General features: G+C 36.4%; 1 protein-coding gene across 1 annotated transcript; it reads left to right on the top strand.

Moving 5' to 3' along the window:
* Window positions 1-258: 258 nt before the first annotated feature.
* Window positions 259-18,036, top strand: OMA1 (OMA1 zinc metallopeptidase). The gene is made up of 8 exons (XM_010162608.1): window positions 259-764; window positions 1,169-1,397; window positions 2,438-2,611; window positions 2,706-2,813; window positions 4,700-4,828; window positions 8,413-8,487; window positions 10,055-10,204; window positions 17,655-18,036. Exons 1-8 carry the CDS (start codon window positions 259-261, stop codon window positions 17,871-17,873), a joined length of 1,590 nt encoding a protein of 529 aa, XP_010160910.1. The 3' UTR covers window positions 17,874-18,036.
* The last annotated feature ends 750 nt before the right edge of the window (window positions 18,037-18,786 follow it).

Raw genomic sequence — 18,786 nt, forward strand, 5'->3', positions numbered from 1 at the left:
AAAGAAAAAAATGAGACTTTGCTTCGTTCTCAGTGATGTAAGACGTTGCCTTCACAATCGACAGCAGATTGGTACCTCAAACCCGCAACAGGATGCAGTTGTAGCTGTGACTTTTGTGCAATGCAGTTGTTGGCAAACAAATACACGGTACCTGTTCAGATGAAATGACGTGATGCTTCAGAGTTTTGTGTTTGGGTGGCTTTCTTAATAGTTCTCTTATTTTTTTTCTTTGTTTCAGGGTAACCAACCAAAGAAGTTATGAATATAATCAGTGGTATAAAGTTGTCGGGCAGGAACTGTATTTTCTTTCATTTGGCTTCTTTGACCAAACGGGGGAAGTGCAATGGCCTCTATAGTTCTTACGCAGGATATTGCCGAACTCAAGTCACTTGTACACAAGATAGGTGCCAAAGGCTGGCTTTGAGTGGAAATATTAGAAACTGGTTTTTGATTGGAAGCCCTGACTCCTGTAGAGACTTCACTGGTAAAGGACTGAGGTGTCTTTTGAATATCCCAAATACAGAAGTATACAAGAATGCACACCACAGTGCAGGAAGGTTTTGCTTCCAGTCTTCTCGACCACTGGGGGAGATTGCACCCCTCTCCATCGGTTCTGTAGGGCAACCACCACAATATTTTTCTGCTTGGAACATTCAGATCATCAGGTCTTTTCGCACATCACCATCATTTCAGGCTGCACCAGTTCCTCTTTTCTGGATTATTGTTAAACCAGCTCAGAAATTATTTGCTATCATTCTTGGCAGGTAAAATACTATCTTACACCTTTTACTTAAGACCCCATTTATACAAAGATGTGTGCTTGAGCTTGTGGAGAACGTAGGTGTATTTGTAGTGTTTTAATACGTGTGCAAAATTTTGTAGTACTGGGGCCTAGACTGACAGTTTGCTCAGTAAGAAGTTGTTTTAATTATCAGAAGTGTTAGATGTATGTTTTGTTCTTCTCGTTCTCGTTTACATGTGGTAGAGGGAGATGAAAAGACACTAAGGGGCATTCCTTCTCCTGTGGGAGGTTAGAAATTGAGTGGGGTAGAAGCCAATTACAGTCTGACCTTCTGTAAGCTCTTACACGAGGTGAGGCTGTGATAGATGGACACTGACAAACCCCTTTTTGGCTATGTCCTAAGTTGACACTGTTTGTGTCTTACAGGAGCCTAAGAAATTGGTGGAAGGCGCTTCCTCCTAATAAACGGGAACTTTTTAAAGAAAGTGCGAGGAAAAATAAATGGAAGATTCTCCTGGGTGTCAGTAGCTTAGGAGTTTTATTTGTTGTGTTTTATTTTACTCACTTGGAGGAGACACCCATCACCGGGCGCGCTCGACTGCTGGTGTTTGGAAAAGAGCATTTTAGGGAACTGTCGCAGATGGAATATAATATGGTAAGATTACACAGAAAAATTCAAAATACTTAAAAATTGTTGATGTTCTTTTAATGATGAGATAGTCCAGTTAATGAGATGGGCAAATAATCTTAGTGGTGTCCTAATAAGTTTTTAATTGCATGCCCTGCAGAGCACCCCCATCAGTTACCCCCTCCTCTTGTCCTCATCTTTTTTAAGAGCTCCCTTTCCATCAGCAAACCGCTCAGGGGCACGTGATCGTTAAAGAGCACATTACATGTATGTAGCAAACATTTCTAACTGCATTATTGTAATATAACAAGAAATATAAAAACCTGGTAGAAGCAATAAAAATAGCTAATAGGTACATGCTGAGATCTGTCTCATTTTCTGTGTGGATCTGAGCGTTCTTTGGCACTTGCTTAAGGCTCTCTCTTCTAGGCTGTCACTTTGTAAGGCAATACTCCACCTGCATTCAATTCTACTTCTTTTTTTTCCATTGGATAGGCTAATTTTTTCTTTAATTACTTTCTTTTAAACTGTCCATTGCACTAATTTCTGTATCTTTGAGTTCTGTGACTGTTCTAAATCCAGTGAAACTTGAGAATCTGTATACAAGTGTCACTGTATTCCTGTCTGACAGAGAATGTGACATAAGAAGTACAAGGATATATTCAAATTACATCTTTTGTATAAATTTGTCCATCTTACAAATTACAACAGAAATATACGGATACAGAAAAGTTATAAATTCAGATGGAAATACAGGAAGGTATAGAAAGGTTTGCCAAGCTGTGATGCCAAATGTAACTGTGTATTAGGAAAATGCCAGATACAGGAGACTGTAGGACCGAGTTTATATTATCTTATTTTTGATCTGTGGTCAGTTTACTTCCTTTTAAGTTTACTAATCTTTAACTTTTGGGTCTGAAAGCCTGAACTCTAATATATTGGCTTTGGTTATATGAAAGAAAAATGTATTAAAACTTAGATTTAACCAACTTGTGTATAGCCACTAAATTAGTCATTTACTGTGTGTTTGTTCTTCGTGACAATCAATGATTTTTTTTTCCCCCCAGTGGATGGAGGAATTCAAAAGTAAAATGTTACCTGAGACAGATGCACGCTATCAGGTTGTGGAGAGAGTTGTTGGTCATTTATCTGAAAGCAATAAGGACATCCCACAGGTCTCAGCACTCCAATGGGTTATCCATGTGGTAGATGAACCAGGTGTAAATGCTTTTGTGCTTCCAGTAAGTTGAACCCAATACAAAAATGACTAATAATATTGAAACAGCATTTTATTTATGTATCTTTTCTTAATTTTCACTTTCTTTTTGTTTACAGAATGGTCAAGTGTTTGTTTTCACTGGATTGCTAAATGCAGTTTCTGATATTCATCAGCTGTCTTTCATTTTGGGACATGAAATAGCTCATGCTGTGCTGGAACATGCAGTAAGGATTTAAAGAAAATTGTCTAAAATTCTTAAATGAATTGTAATGATTTTAATTAAGATTTTTTCCTATCACTGCCAACCAAAGTTTCAGTGTAACTCTTTATAATGAATGAAAAATTGAGTTTGAAATGAGAGTATTCTGATTACTCCTGTAGTACTTAGTGACTGTCAGAAGTCCTGTAATTATAGAATCATAGAATGGTTTGGGTTGGAAGGGACATTAAAGCTCATCCAGTTCCAACCCCCCTGCCATCAGCAGGGACACCTTCCACTAGACCAGGTTTCTCAAAGCCTCATCCAGCCTGGCCTTGAACACTTCCAGGGAGGAGCAGCCACAGCTTCTCTGGGCAACCTGTTCCAGTGTCTCACCACCCTCACAGCAAAGAATTTCTTCCTAATATCAAATCTAAACCTGCCCTCTGCCAGTTTAAAGCCATTTCCCCTTGTTTTGTCATTAGTTGCTCTTATGAAAAGTCCCTCCCCAGGTTTCTTGTAGCCCCTTCAGCTACTGGGAGGCCACTATGAGATCTCCCCAGAGCCTTCTCTGTTAGCACAAAGTCTGCCAGTGTTTTTTTCACAACTGTACGGATGGATTGTGGCTCACTGTTAACACTCATGCAGAACTTGGTCTGGAGGTGCCTCTCCTCCTATTGCACAGACGTAAAGAACTAGAGGCACTCAGCATCTCTGTTTGTTATTCCTAGACTCATTAATATCTACAGAAGTGGATATACTTTAATAAATTATTCTAAAATACATGATATTTTTCTTATATTAGCACACAGTTTTAGAATGCCAAACTGCAGAATGCCTGGGGCTTGATTCTGTGTTTACAGATAATAGCTCTCACAGACTTAATTTTTCCATATCCTGACGTGGATGTGTTGAAATTTATAGTCCTTTGCCATTTGAACGGAATGGATTTAATAATTTTGTTGTGCTTTGTAGGTACAACTATGAAAAAAGAGGACAGTATAGAAATATGGCTCATACTCTTCTACATTGGCATGATTTGCTAGAAAGTGCATTTTTGCTTCCAAATTCATCTCTTTCAGTGTATGTCATTTAAAAAAAATAAATTATTACCTGTCCATCAGTTTGAGAAGACATATTGAGATGCTTGGAAACATAAAGATCCTGCTAAAATTGCAAAACTAATCCAGAAATGGGTAAATACATTTTAAAGGCAGTGGAAATACAGGAGAACTGCTGTACTCCATCTTGTATGGTTTTGGATGAGAAACAGTTCACATCATAGTTGCTTGGGCTCAGTTGAGCCAACTTGTTAAACTAACAAAATATTTCTAATAATGAAGAGAACTTGTTTGTTTGGAGCCTGTCTCTATTCCCAGCTGGCCTTGAGAACAGTATTGCATAATCCAGTTTGTAAGTGCTCAGATCAATTTGTTGCATGTCAAATAGAGCTCAGAAAAACAAGAACTTCAGTTTCTTTCTTCAGGATTTCCCATTTTCTAAAATTAAAGGAATGCAACAGAAAATATAAACATGTTATGCCTTATGTCCCCTTATCCCATTAGTGTTCCTGTCTAAGTCATGTCTGTCTCTTCTCAAGTTAAAGAACAGTCTTCTAGGTCTTTTTACTGAAGAACTCTGCATGCTGCCATCATCTTATCTCGAGCTTTGAACCTCTCAAACTGGGAGATACACTCAATGCATTTGTTCCAGCTGTATTTATGCAGTTGGTGTGAACGTACCTTGTATCTAACTGATTTTTTTTGTGCAAACAGGGGAGCTTATGTTTGTCCTTTTCCTGAGGCTGCACAGAAAAAAAATTAGGGATTTTTACAGTGTTTCCAAATTCTATTATGTTCTAAAGAAACATCAGACAGTAAAGAATGAAAACAGGACCATTTCTGTTTGCAGGCAGAGAAAGCCAGCCTGGTTCACTTCTTGGATTTTCTGTCACTCATCGTTCTCACTATGATTTGGGCCGTCTGTCCCCGGGATAGTTTGGCAGTTGTTGGCCAATGGGTTCAGAGCAAATTGCAAGAGGTAAGACTGATGTTTCCTATTATCCTTCCTGAGTTCCATGGAAAAACACTTTTAATCTTGGGGAGATAGTACCACTAAATACTATGCTGGGGGGAAAAAGACAAGGGAAGAAATATTATAAGCAAAAATTAATATCTGAGTATGTTTTTGAATGAAATATGTGTTTATAAATCTGCATCTGCTGTAGTTGATACAGATTTTCATTTGTCATCTTGAAGAACTTTAGCTCTCCCTAAAGGATTGGATTTATCTGAACAGGCTCCGAGTACTTTCTTACCAATTAAGTTAGATGATTGTCTTTTTGAAACATACTTCACCCTTTAAAGTTGTATGTGTTGAAATGCCATGTTTTTATTTTGAGTAGTTGTTAAATTGTTTCTAAACCAAATAAAAGCATATGGAATTATTTAAATATATTGTTAGTGGTAAGAATGGTTTCCAAGATAAGAAAATTGAGAATCTAAACACTCTTTTAAAGTATAAACCATGCTATAATAAAACTTACTGAAATAATCTTTTCAGACAGCTTATATTCCAGTAAAGTAAAATTCAGAGGCTTTTTGGTGCCATTTTTCTTCAGCAGTCTAATTTACTCTCTGCCTCCAGACAGTTACTGATCCATTTCTTCCTAAAAAAGTGGGGGTTTTTTAAAGACATTTTGCTTCCATCATAAAATTTGAGGTGAATTTAAGTTAATTCTTTAACTTCTCTTAATGCTTTTCTTGAGATTTCCCCTGGTTCCTCAAAAATGTAAAATTAAACATAACCAATCTGTTTTGATACTTCTTATGCTAACGGGTAGATGTGTGGAATTCTGAACATAAATTATCTCTAAAGAGCTTGGATATTTGTACAAGTACCGAAGAAACCGATCCATTGATGAATGCTAGCCAGCATTTTGAAGAGCTGAATTTGGAAAAAGCAAAGAGTGAATCAGTCCCAAGGCTGCTCATAATTTTGACAACAAGATTCAACTCCCTGTCAGCATCTTTTCTCCTCGTCTAGGCTGACTGCAGCTGATATTTTGGCATCGAGGATAGGAGTTGTGCTTTGGACTGCAAATGGAATCTGAATTTAAGCTCGTAGTCCTGGTGTGGTGTAGGGAGGATCTATCACATACGAGATATTGTACACTAATGTCCTGGTTTAGAACTCTGATTCAGCACATCTCCAGTAACATTAAACATTCCCGTGTGTAATGCAGGATAAATAAGTGATTAATACTGGCAAAGTTTTCATCCTCTATAGAAAAGAGACTAAAAAAAAGCTTTGTTTCTGTTAGTCACCCAGGAGCACAGTGTCTGTGCAGCGTCCTCCACTCAGCGTTTGCCTGCTGTGCTTACGTGAGAACGAACCTTTCTGTACCTTTTCTCAGGATGTTTCTTTTCCTCTTCTTCCATAACTGTATTTTACTTTTCATAGTTCTAGCGTCGCACTCTATGAAAAGGTTATTTAAGCCACATTGCAGTACTTGCTTCTGTTTCAGTATTTGTTTTTCTTTTACATCCTCAGAGGCTTAACTTTTTAACCTACTGACTATTGTTTATTTTTTATTATTGATTGTAAGTAGTTTCCAATGACTTTTTGTGGGCCTTTTGGCATGTCAGCTCCAATTCTACTTTTTTTCTCCAGTGCTAGTGGTCCTGAACTACCAACTGTGTTAGTGTTGTGTTTATTTGTAAAAATCCAGCCAAATTTTGCAAGTAGTTTTGGGATGAACATACAAGTAAACAGTAATACCCTAGTGCTTAACTGTAAATGCAGATAAACTTATTTAGGGGGTAGTCTTTTTATTACCATCTTCTTGCTGTCCCAGAGGTAGTATTGGGATAAACATACAAGTAAACAGTAATACTCTAGTGCTTAACTGTAAATGCAGATAAACTATTTAGGGGGTAAGAGTTTAAACTCTGATCTTTTTATTACCATCTTCTTGCTGTCCCAGATCTCTCTAGATAGTTTCTTAAGACACATGCATTCAGAGCATCAATTTCCTGGCTCTTAAACTTCTGTAAATCTTTTTTGAGACGAGTGCTGCCCCTTCAAATTTAAAACTTTTAAACGTCCCAGAGAAGAAAACAACAAGTGGTTGTAACTGAAGAAATAGCAAACTGCCTGCTTGTGTAAGCCTCTGTTCCAGTCAGTGCTTTGGGTAGTCCTGTTATCTGTTACCAGCTTAATTTCCCTAAGAAACGTTTAATAATTAAACAAATAGTTTATCTGGCTAACTGGGAAATGGTGTTTCAGGAATATATGACAGACTAACCAGGGATTTCTTTGCTGTTTAGTGGATATATGTATTCCAGTAGACCCAGAGCACTTTTTAAGGCAATAGAAATATATATTCCACTTCAAATAATTACTTTATCTTCAGAGAATTATAAAATTAAATTTATAATTGCAGTGTTTAAGGTCTGTAAGGAAGTTAAGAATTTAAAAGGGACCTTGTTTATGCATACTTATAAACCAGTGTGTTTGGCTTGAAAAAACCTGTAGAGGATCAGCTTTGATTGGCTTTTATTTTTGATAGTAAAGAAAAACTATCAGTACTACTTTAGAAAGAAGCAAAAAGTTACAGATACCTTTACGTACTCAAGGGATCAGACCACTTCTTTTGGTGGTCTTAATTTCTGCCTGATTTTTCTTTTTCTTTTGGAACTTACAAGCAAGACATATTTTTTTTAACCAAATAAAAAGCTGATATAACTTCTTTCTCTTTATTAACCTTGTACATCCCCATTCTTCAGTTGGTATTTCCTAATCGATGCCCAGACCAGAATGTTGTGACATGCTCCTTATCTCTGCAGGAGCAGGCTGTTTTAACAGGTCCTGATTTGCATTTACTATAATCTGATATAGCAGGGTAAGGCTGCCCAAATCTATGTGAATTATATGTACCAGGAGATCCTGAGTTAGATGTGTAAATAACCATTTGAGAAAACTACTGCTGTCTTCTCTTAGTGTGTGTTATTACAATGTCATACCCCAGAAAAAAGGGAAAGGAGTGGGTCAGATTTATGTCTTCTAGTTTGATTTCTCAAGGGCAATTTGCAGCTTGTGTTGGAGGATAATCATGACAAAGGAATGATTTCTACATGAAAATGTTTATGGCTACATTCCATGCTGTGGGCTGTTTAACACACCAGATAGATCATACCAGGCTTAAAGACAGTCATCATAGAAGTTTAAGGGGACCGCTGAAATTTTTGATATGTAGTAAAAAATCATAATGCCAATTTTTACGTATATACAAAAAAACTTAATGCCACTAAAAGTGAAGTGAAAAAATTGTGGTTTAAAGTTGGCATTGACCTTTTGGTTGCTGCAAAATGCTGTGAGGTTGGCTGATGGGAGGGGCTATGAAAATATATATAATTTGACTTAATTTCCACTGAATACAGGATCAATGAGTTATTTAAAATGAAATTAAAGATTATATTAAGAAAATTAATACTGATCACATGTAATGTGAACATGATAGATAAGCACCTTTTCTTATGAGAAGGTTAGAAAAATAGCTACAATGCTCTACCTTTGTACACATTCAAACCCAAGAAATAGAGCTTTGCTGTGCTTCTTTGCAGTTTATGTTTGATAGACCATACAGCAGAACCTTGGAGGCTGAAGCTGATAAAGTGGGACTTCAGTTTGCAGCAAAGGTAACTACAACTGCTTTGTTTTATTAGCAATTTACCAAACATTTTTCAGTTTCTACTGTAATCAGAGGGAGTTTCACACTGAGGAATGCTTTACCATATTGTAGTGCAACTAAAATATTCTGATCTGTAATATCTGTTCTCATAACAGTACAGTAAAATTTAAGAACTTTTTGATAATGTGATTATATTTTCTGTGATTGCTGATAATCACAAAGTATATAAATATTTTTCTAGTATTTAAAGATTTAATCTAAATACAACCATAAAAATAATGTGGCTTTGCTAAAGTAAGACAAAAATTTGGTCAGAAACTACTCAGCATTTTTTTCCTAATTTGTTTTTTCAGTCAATTTTTTTTTTTTGTCCCTGTGGATTTTAATTCTAAATTAAACAAACTAAAATAACTCTTTCTTTCTAGCAAAGTGCAATAGAGTTAGATAGGTGTTAGATAACTATGAGAGCAGCACCATCTAGTGTTAATACTTCATAAGGAACGTTTCCTTTTCTTAATAATTATTAATATTTCTTCAAGGAAGAGGTCTTAAAATTAACTTTGATTCTGGGATTGAAAATGAATTTGTAGTTTAAAGTCATCTAAGGGAGTAATAACAATCCATGAAAAAAATGTAATTGCTGTGTGGGTGCTCACTGCTTTTTAATACCTAAGATGTAGGGCTATACCAGAAAGAAACAAGCAAAGTGGTATCTCAACATTTCTTTGCTTATGCAGAGAATATTTTACAGTAATAGTTTTAAGAAATAAATTAAAAGGCTAAAACACCACTTATGTATTTCAGAGGTGGGGGGGGGGAGTAGTTTCCTTACCTTCTGAGTACTTGTCTCTCTTTCTCTTAAACAAATGGAAATTAATGTAAGAAATATTTTTCTTTTTCCCCCCTCCACTTAAATGCAAATATAAAGGAGTCTGTTGATATAAAAATGCCATTCTTAAAGTTAGTGTTCCATGACTTTCTGTGGTTAAATGTATACCTCTCTGTACAGAGATAGGAATTCTGCAGAATTACCATTTTAATCTGTTGTGGATAACACAGATCACCCTTGAAAAAGGCAGTGTAATCACAGAAAAGCCTTTGCAGTTCATTTTTAGAGGTTTTTAAGTATGAATTATTATCACTTTGTATTTTTCACTCTAAACTTCTTCCTGTAAATTTGCCTAAATCTGTGGAGATGATTAATTTGTTCTCTGCCCTACTGTGTCTAGCGAATCTAACTTAGCATAAGCAGCTGAGGTGTTTTTTTAAAAGAACAAGTACGTGCCAGAAATTGTGAATCAGTTTTCCTCCAGAACTGACTAATTCAGATGTAAGTTTTATAAGTGGAATTACATAGATATTAAAAGAAACAAATCCACTGTCTGTCTGGATGGGTCTTTCACTGCATGTAAATATTTTAGAATAGCCTTTTCCTGTCAGGTATAAGGGGGACCATCTTAACAGGCTTTAAAGACTTAAAATTTAAGATGCCTTTTGTAATTCAATATCCATCAGAATGTCTATTGTATTATTTTACATATATGTTAGTGTATACATTTCCTTTCTATTTTCAGGCTTGTGTGGATGTACGAGCAAGCAGTGTGTTTTGGCAACAAATGGAATTAGCAGAAACCATTCAAGGGCAGCCCAAGTTACCAGAGTGGCTCTCCACACACCCTTCTCATGAAAACAGAGCTGAGCACTTAGACCGGCTTATCCCAGAGGTGAGCAGAGTTGAAGGAAGTGTGTCTTTCTCTCTTAGGAAGGTTGCCAGAATGAGTTCGGTATTGATTCCAGAGCTACTTTGGTATTGATTCACAAGCTACTCTTTTAGCATCATGCTTATCTTTCTCTTTAACCTTGCAGAAATTATCTGTTACAAAGCTCTCAAGCTTAAAGGTTTTATTAAATGAGGAAGAATTAAGGTAGCACAGGTAAAATGTAATTATATTCTGGGTTTTTTCTTTTTTGATTTCTGATCGAAGCATAGTATTTTAGCTTTTGAACGGCCTTCCTGGTGTAGATGTGTGTGCCACAGGCCTCATCCATTCTTCTTTCTTTTTTGCCATTTTGGAAGCCAGTTTTTAAGTTGGATCTCTAAATTGTCTTGACTTCTCTTGCTTTGGTAGCTGGCCCTACACTGTCAAATAGAGAATGCTCCGTCCTACCCTGTCTCTCTGACTGATGTGGGATTGAACATACCTCGAATAACTGTGCCTCAGAAGAATGTCACATCCTCAGTAGAAGATTTCTTAATAGCCCTAGTTAGGATAAGTCTCTATAGATTTTGCAGCCTGATTTTTTTCTTCACATCTCTGTTTCGTAACATTAGGGAGCAAATTTTACCCCACTCCAAGGAACTTGAGCTAATTCACACAATTGCCCATCATTCTGCAGTCTTTTCTCTGTTCTTTCTTTCACATTTCCTCTCAGAGGAATGCCAAGTGGATAGCTACTTGGACACTCTCTTAATTTCATGTGCTACTTGCTGCTAGCTTAAGGACAGAGACAGAAAACTGTTCAGAGTTTAGAATCTTAGTTTGTTTACTATTTCTTTAAATAGTGGGGTTTTTAACTACAGAAAAATAACATGGATTGGTTTTTGACTATTTTATTCTTTTCAAAATAGTGTTAAAGCACTTTACAACAGCAGTGTCTTTCAGCAAGCTAAAAGGTGTTTGGAAATTCCCTTTCTTATAACCAACTGGTAATTTCTTCTTCCTCTTTTTTTTTTTTTTTAAAAAAAAACCAAACCAACAAACCTCTCAGTCACTTTAAGTCTCAATTCCAAACTATAAAGACAGTTGAAGATTTATTGGCAGAGGGAGCACTAAATTGTGGAGGTGTTTGCTGATTTTGAAGTAGAAAAAAATATTTTTATGAATCCTTTGAGAATGAGTGCAGTAAATATTCTAAATGATGGCATAAATCAAAATCAGCATCAGGAGGTTGGAGACTGGCTAGACTGAATATTTTAAATTACTATACACAAATTCTGTACTTTGCAAAACTATGTTATGAGACTATTTGGATGGTTTTCTAACACATTAGAGCACCAGAATGGAAAATTATACTTGTGGAGCCTCAATTTTAGTTAGGTTAAACATAAAGGGTTCAGGATCCTTTATTTTCATACAGCTATTGACTGGCTTATAAAGTGGTAATGAAATAAATTACTAATGTTTAGCACAGAACTGAGCAAATAAGTTAAATGTGAAGAACTGGCAAGTCATGCTATTTCTGTCTTATCTCTTGCAGTTTAGCAGGTGGAGGAACTTCCATCTTTTTACAGCCACTCTCACTTCCCAGAGAGGTGGAGGCTAGGAAATTTTCTTCCAAAAGATAATTCAGGAGGAGATGTTTTTCATTTGCCTTTTACCTTAAACATTCTTTGGAGTAGAATGAGAAAGCAGGGGCCAAAGGCTTCCTGCTTTTTGAAGTTCACTGGATAAATGAGGTTGATACTGCAAAAGTGGAATAAAAATGAGAGAAGGTATGTAGAGGTGTTGTTGGAGGCTTCTTGTCTGAAGCATTGACTCCCCTTCATCTGAGAGCTGCCTTCTTGAAGCTGTATCAGGCACTTATAGGGAATCCCAGGGCTTTGTTGTTGTTTAATATCAGTGCCTTTTTGTTTCAGTGTTCACATACTTAAAGCCTTTCAGAACAGTATGTATATTGTATATTAATGGCCATCAGATATTCAGAGTCCAGAGGGAGAAACCAGATTTCGAAACAGTCCTTTTTATCTGTCTAGTATCAATCTGTGAGGAAACTGTACTTCTTAGACTCAGTATCAGATCCACCATGAGCAAGAAACAAGGGTTTAAATCCTAAAAAAACCCAACTCTCTGCTGGGTTTTGTCTTTGTACTTGACTTTGGATATTACTTCAGTTGAAATTGCCCTTCCTCTGAAGATATGAATGAAATAGACCAGTTTGTAGTAAAGATAGTGGTACAAATATTGTTTTTCATATACTGATGGTTTTGAAGCAGAAATGGTTTTCAGGACAATATAATATCTATTATTAGACCAGTTACTGTAGCTGGAGGAAAAAGGGACAAGTTTTTGGACTTCTCAGGCCACACAGGTGTTTCTCTGTAGACTTCTAAGCAAATTCACAGCAAAGATACAATCATATAAAGTGAGAAATTTTCTTCAGATAATGAAGTGGCGTGTGTCAATGAGGTGACTTAACAGTCTCAGGAAATATAAATTAAAGCAGGAATCATAGGGATTCTTTTTTCACATAATTAAAACTCATTTGATTTTTTCCCTGTCTTTTAAAGATCCTGCATCTGGTTTTCTGAACAAATTATAAGCTACAGCCAAGCTGAGTAATTAGTAAATGGGAGAGCTATAAGCAGTTACAAAGTGGTGCTGTCCTGGAGAGTAGATAAAGGAAATGAAAAAGATTTACAGTGTTTTTAAAGGATTTGACCCTCAGACTGGGAAGGATTTGGATTGTAAACTAGGAAGACAGAATATACTGTTAAATATGAAACTGAAATCTCCTAAAATTCCTGTATGGGAGGTAGTGAGATGCTCGATGGAGGCCTGTGCATTTTATTTTCAGAAAAAGAAATCTTAAAAAAATTTTGTAGCAGCAGGCATTTTTCTGGAGAGAAAAACCGTGGAAGTGTAATGCCAGAGAGAAGCTATAGGATCTTCTAGTTGATCTCTGAACATTTTATTTTAATGTTCTCTGACTTGCTATGGTTTGTCTACCTTTTTTCCAGCATGCTGTCCAAATAGAGCACTGTACATCAGCTGAAGCCTCAGCTATACTGATTAAAGCAGAAGGTTATCTACTGAGCCTTGCCCATGACACAAAAACTCATCTTGACGTGACATTTGCTTTTTTTGGCATCATGTTGTTGGCTGAGATTCCATTTTTGATTCACTGTAACTACCATTTCCCACTCTTTCTTGTGGAAATGCCATGTAGAGATAATTTTGAGAGTATTATTAAGTTGGGTTATGTCACCTCTACTGCTTCTCTTTTGTTTGCTAGGTCAATTAACTTGTCAAAAAAAAAGTGAATTAATTTACTTTGGCAAGACCTGTTCTTGCCAAATCCACATTGGCTGTTTATTATTTTTATTATTGTTTGGGTAGTTTTTGCTTATTCTTAGTCTCCTGCCTTTTGGATATTGAAGATACATTTATTTCACTTCCTTTTGAAAACCATGTTGGTATATTTGCCCTTTGCTTATGATGTGAAGATGACTTCAGATAGTTCTAGTACTAGAATATATTAATTAAGTCCTGTTAGTGTGAAAACTTAAAGGAAAATAAGATTAAAAAATAGACCTGTGTTTCTAACCTCTTCATAAAGTTGTTAAATATTTTGTCACAATTCTTCTGTTCCATGTCAACAGAAGCAGTGAGAGATTTGAAGTATCAGCATTATATAGAAATTGCTTTTCTTCTCCATCAAGTAAGAAATCTATCCAATCTTTTAATAATCTTTTTACTACTGGTTCATTTGTAGAACCTGTTGTCTTCCCTGTGCCTGCTAATTGTAATTAATTTTGCAACTCGGCATTTCTGATTTTTAATTTTTTTTTCTTTTTTTCCCCTACATGCTTGTGCTGTTTCTTAGTTGTTGTTGGAATTGTGAGGTCAGAGCATATGTCAGCCTCGCCCAGGTAATGGCAGTTAAAACACAAGAGGCTGGAACCCTCGGTCTGGTTTGCGGACAGGAGAGTGATGTGACTTTTATACTGAGGGAGCTGACAGCCTGAGAGGTGGGATGCACTCCAGAAGACTGTAAGGGATCGAGATGCAGCAGTTAGCCTGATATCTGTGACAGTGGTGAAGGATTAATACCGAGAGCTAAAAATTACTTGTTTCTATATTTGTCCCTGCTGGTAGGATTTATATGAAAGCAATAGGATGAGGCTGACCTCCCTAATTCTTATGCCTTCCCCCCTCCCAGCTCCCACCAGGAGGTGACTGCAATTGTATTGATAAGAAAAACAGCTTCACCTTTGTTGTGTACAAGCAATAGTTTTGGTATTTTATTTGAGATCATTTGAAGCAGTAAGCATGCAGGTGGTCTTTATTCTGAACAGCAATGCTTCGCTCTTAAGGTGAACCTGAAAAGAACAGCAGTAAAGTGCTCTCAGTTCCCAGGTGAATCTACGTACTCACTCTAGCTAGGTAATCTTGTCTCAGTTCTGTCTTCTTTATTGTGAACATTCTTCAGTAAAAACAGTCAATGAAACTTGTTCTTATTATAATATCAATATGCATGTGCTTGGTTAAGAATGTTTTTACTTGTCCTCTTACCCAAACTGTCAAAAAACAATTTACTTGAGCAATATTAAATTACCAGATTTGAAGTTGCTAGTGATTTTTGGAAGTACAGTGTGGCTGACCATATTGGGCTGTTTTATCTTTCAGGAAAAATTGTATTGTATTATATAATTATATTGTATTATATAATTAGCCTGTTACTGGCATCTTAATGACATTACAAACAGTGAGATGACATGTCAACATAGCTTTCCATTCTCATAACTGTAGTCTTTTTAGTGGCACGTGAGTTAATGGTGTTGAAGAGATGCCTTCTACCCCCTTGGACAGCTTTATGTCTAGCAAGAACGCAAAGACAACCACAGGGTAAAAATGTTAACTCTGAAGTATTGTTTTTTACCTTTACTGTTATGACTTTAGTATTTTATTTAGATAAGTGAAACCATGGAAATAGGCCAGGCACTATATAGCCATGAAAACCAGAGATATAAAATTGTGGAATTAGTTTAAAAGAGGATTACGTTGCCCTTTCCAGGATACAGCCTAAATCTTTATATTTCCATTTGCCTTGAATAATGCTGCTTGACATTAATGCAGTCTTGCAGCAGCTTATGTTCTGGAAGAGAACAAGAGAAAACTCTTGGTTTGTCATAAATGTCAGTTTAGAAATTAATTGGTCGCTGAAGCAGAAGAGTGTTCAGTGGTACAGTTACATTTGGTGACTATGTGGACGATCATGCTGTAGAAAAACAAATACTGAAAGCTTTATTCATGTTTTTTAGAAGTTAGACAAGAGAAATATTTGCATGCCTAATCCAGGCTTGTGTATTCAGTAATTTGAATGTTACATTTCAGCAAGAAACAGCTGGTGAAACTATTGCTGCATTCCTAGAATGCATCTTTTCTCCAAAACCAGTAGTTACATTTTAATTCTGTTTGTTTATAGCCATTTACAGCAAACTCCTTATCAGTTTACTGTAGTTAAGTTAGGGAGAAATTTTTTGGTGCTTCCTTACAAAGGAATGAGTTAAGAAGCTCTTCTATTTTAAAATCTGCTTTCGTAAGATGTTTCCAGTGTCTCCTGTGGAAGAATACCAAAATGTTTCAAAATGATGAGCAAATACTTATGCATAAGGTGTATTGGAATATTTTAATTGGCATGTCAGCCAAATCTAGTGTATGTAAAGCAGATTAAAATCTCTGGTCTGTTTTTTAAGTGCAGTGCTAGGGCTGCTGTGAGAACTGTGTTACTTTCTTCTTCCTCTTTAATCCGTCTAGAACAAATAAACCAACCCACATTTTCTGCTAACAGTCCCTAGTACTGGTCAAGGAGGCACCTGGCAACAACTCAGGAGGGGACTGGCCATTACTTTTCAGCGATCTATGGTTATGAAGAGAATTAGAATAAAATACACTTTTGAACTTATTTTCTCATGAAAGGATTAAAAATAAAGCTGGAAGTTAATCTGCCCACAGTTTGATGCTGTTAACTGAGGCTAAGATACAGATAATACTGCATAAAAGTGACCATTGATTAGCACTAAATATCAGGCTACTTTTTGACTTGGTGTTTTCTCGGTGTTTCATTTTGCAAATCTTGAAAAAATAGTTCTCAATGGAGATTTGGAACCCTCTAAAAGTCTACATGTAATATTTTGCTATATGATGCATAGGAACTTGCTTTTCTTGATTAGTTTAAATGGGTCTTGTGGGAGAAGCCATGGATACTGTGTACCACTGCTTGCAAAGTACTGCATTGGACTTAGTTGTGTAGTATCCATTGTTAGCTCTAAAATGAGCTGCCCATTTTTATGGACTAATTAAAGTATGTTCAGCTTCATTACAATGAACACCAACTTAAGCATCCTTTGAAACAGCTTTATATCAATTTGTCCATGGTGCCTTTGAGACATGAAATTCATCAATTGTCCTACCTTTCTCAGATTACCCACAAGGCAGAATGATCTGGGGTGTATTTTGCCTCCACTAATGGATTTTGATTCTCTGCAAAATTCTTTGACCCCTTTGTGTCGCTACTTTCTAACCTGTAGAATGGAAGCAATGGCACTTACTCAGTGAGCAGGAGTAATTTAAAGTCTGGTCTCTTGGTGCCAGTCTTTTTATCCAGATAATTTTTTACCTTCTAGAGACATTATTTTCTCAGAACACTTGGAAGCTGTGAATTCAAATGCTTCTTGGAGATGAGATCACTTGTGTAACTGGACCTTAACTGTGCTGATCAACCATCTGGAGCTCTGTGCCAAACAGTTAAATGTCTGTTATGTTATTGGGGATTTTTCCCTCCTTTTTTGAGTCAGACATCTGTATATAGTTACTTCAGTAATAGAGCATATCTGATTAAGTAAATTATTGACAGCCCTTTTTTTCTTAGAATCATAGAATCAGAATCATTAAGGTTGGAAAAGACCTCAAAGATCATCAAGTCCAACCATCATCCCAACACCACCATGCCCACTGAACCATGTCCTGATGTGCCATGTCTACATGTTTTTTGAACACCTCCAGGGATGGTGACTCTTGATGTTGTCATTTTAATATGCATGTGAAATGTAAATTAAAAGGTAGAAGGTACTGATGTGAACCAGTATCACATAAAATAATTGCAGAATTTCCTGTCTCTTTATGCTGTACCTTTTAGAGTATCCATTCTTTGAGAGACTGTGAGAAAATTATTTTCATTCTTCATTTTTTCCATTGTTTTACCATTTTGCTACCTTTCATCTCAGGAATTCTTGGTTTCTGATGAAAAGTTGTTCAGTAACAACTCAGACTCAGTATTATACTCACTTTATAGCTTTATGTGCAAATGCAGACATTACTGGAAAGCCAAATTGCTGACTTTTTTGTTTTTCTTGTTTAAATGAGCTTGATTTGTTTTCCTATGTATTCACAGGCTCTTAAAATAAGAGAGAGCTGCAATTGCCCATCTCTTTCTGGACCAGATCCTCGCCTCATTTTCAGACTTAATGTGCAACATCTCCTGGAATCATCTAAAGATCAAGAAACCCCAAATTCTACAAAGCAAGATCTCTCAAAACCAAAACTGGATTTTCCTCATACTCAAAAAGTGGAAGATATGCCAGTAACTTTTGCAGTTAAACCTACAAACTAATGATAAAAATTTTCACTTCTTATGAAAATTCTGGTCCCTGAAGATCTCTCTTAAAACACAAATCTGTCTTTGAACCATAAAGAAGATGTAGCCACTCATATTCTATCTTTCTTTTATGTGATCTCTCACTCAAAGCAATAAGGAACCATGCCCACACAAGAAGAGGAGCGTGTTGGAATAGAAAGTTTCTTACTCATTAAGAGTTACTAAAATAAATCACTTCTCAGGGGAAAGATAATCTCATACAGTCCAGTCACACAGTGTAATTTTCAGCTTTATCAGGCTCACCTTGATCAGAGGACAGATGAGCCAGAAGCGTCCCTAAAGCAGAGGAACAAGTATAATTTTCATCACTGAAGTTGTCTGGTTTATCTTGCTGTAATTTGGGTTAGATCTGTTCAGCTTCATTTGAGAAATAATGAGGAGAGCTTACCGCCCATTCCACATATAGAATGCTTAAAAATATTAAGCTGAGATGTGGTAATAGCCTGTGGGCTAGATCCACCCCCACTTAATAAGGTAGATTTACTGCTGGGATTTTTCTTCTTTCTAAGGCATTTTAGAATATGGATTGATTCAACATTTCCTTCAAAGCAACCTGAAAAGGGTGTGCAAAATTCCATTTGAAAAAGGAGTTAAATAATTTTCAAGGAAGTCTCTCTTCTGAGAGAAACACTGTAAGACAGCTTTTGCAGCTGCACCTTATCCTAAACGGTGACTTCTCTGCCGGAAACTGGCATCTAATGCTGAGCATCTCTCCCTCCCCCCCAGTCCCTCTGAAGTCACAAATTCTATACTGTGAAGACCAGTGTACACAATATAGGTAAAGCTCTGCCTCCCATGATGGACTTGGCTGGTATTAGCCAGCATGTTAATCTTTATTTGCAACTGTTTGAGTTATCCTTGCTTTGCA

This window comes from Antrostomus carolinensis, unplaced genomic scaffold (assembly GCF_000700745.2).
Source record: "Antrostomus carolinensis isolate BGI_N321 unplaced genomic scaffold, ASM70074v2 scaffold8892, whole genome shotgun sequence".
NCBI classification, from domain to species: domain Eukaryota; kingdom Metazoa; phylum Chordata; class Aves; order Caprimulgiformes; family Caprimulgidae; genus Antrostomus; species Antrostomus carolinensis.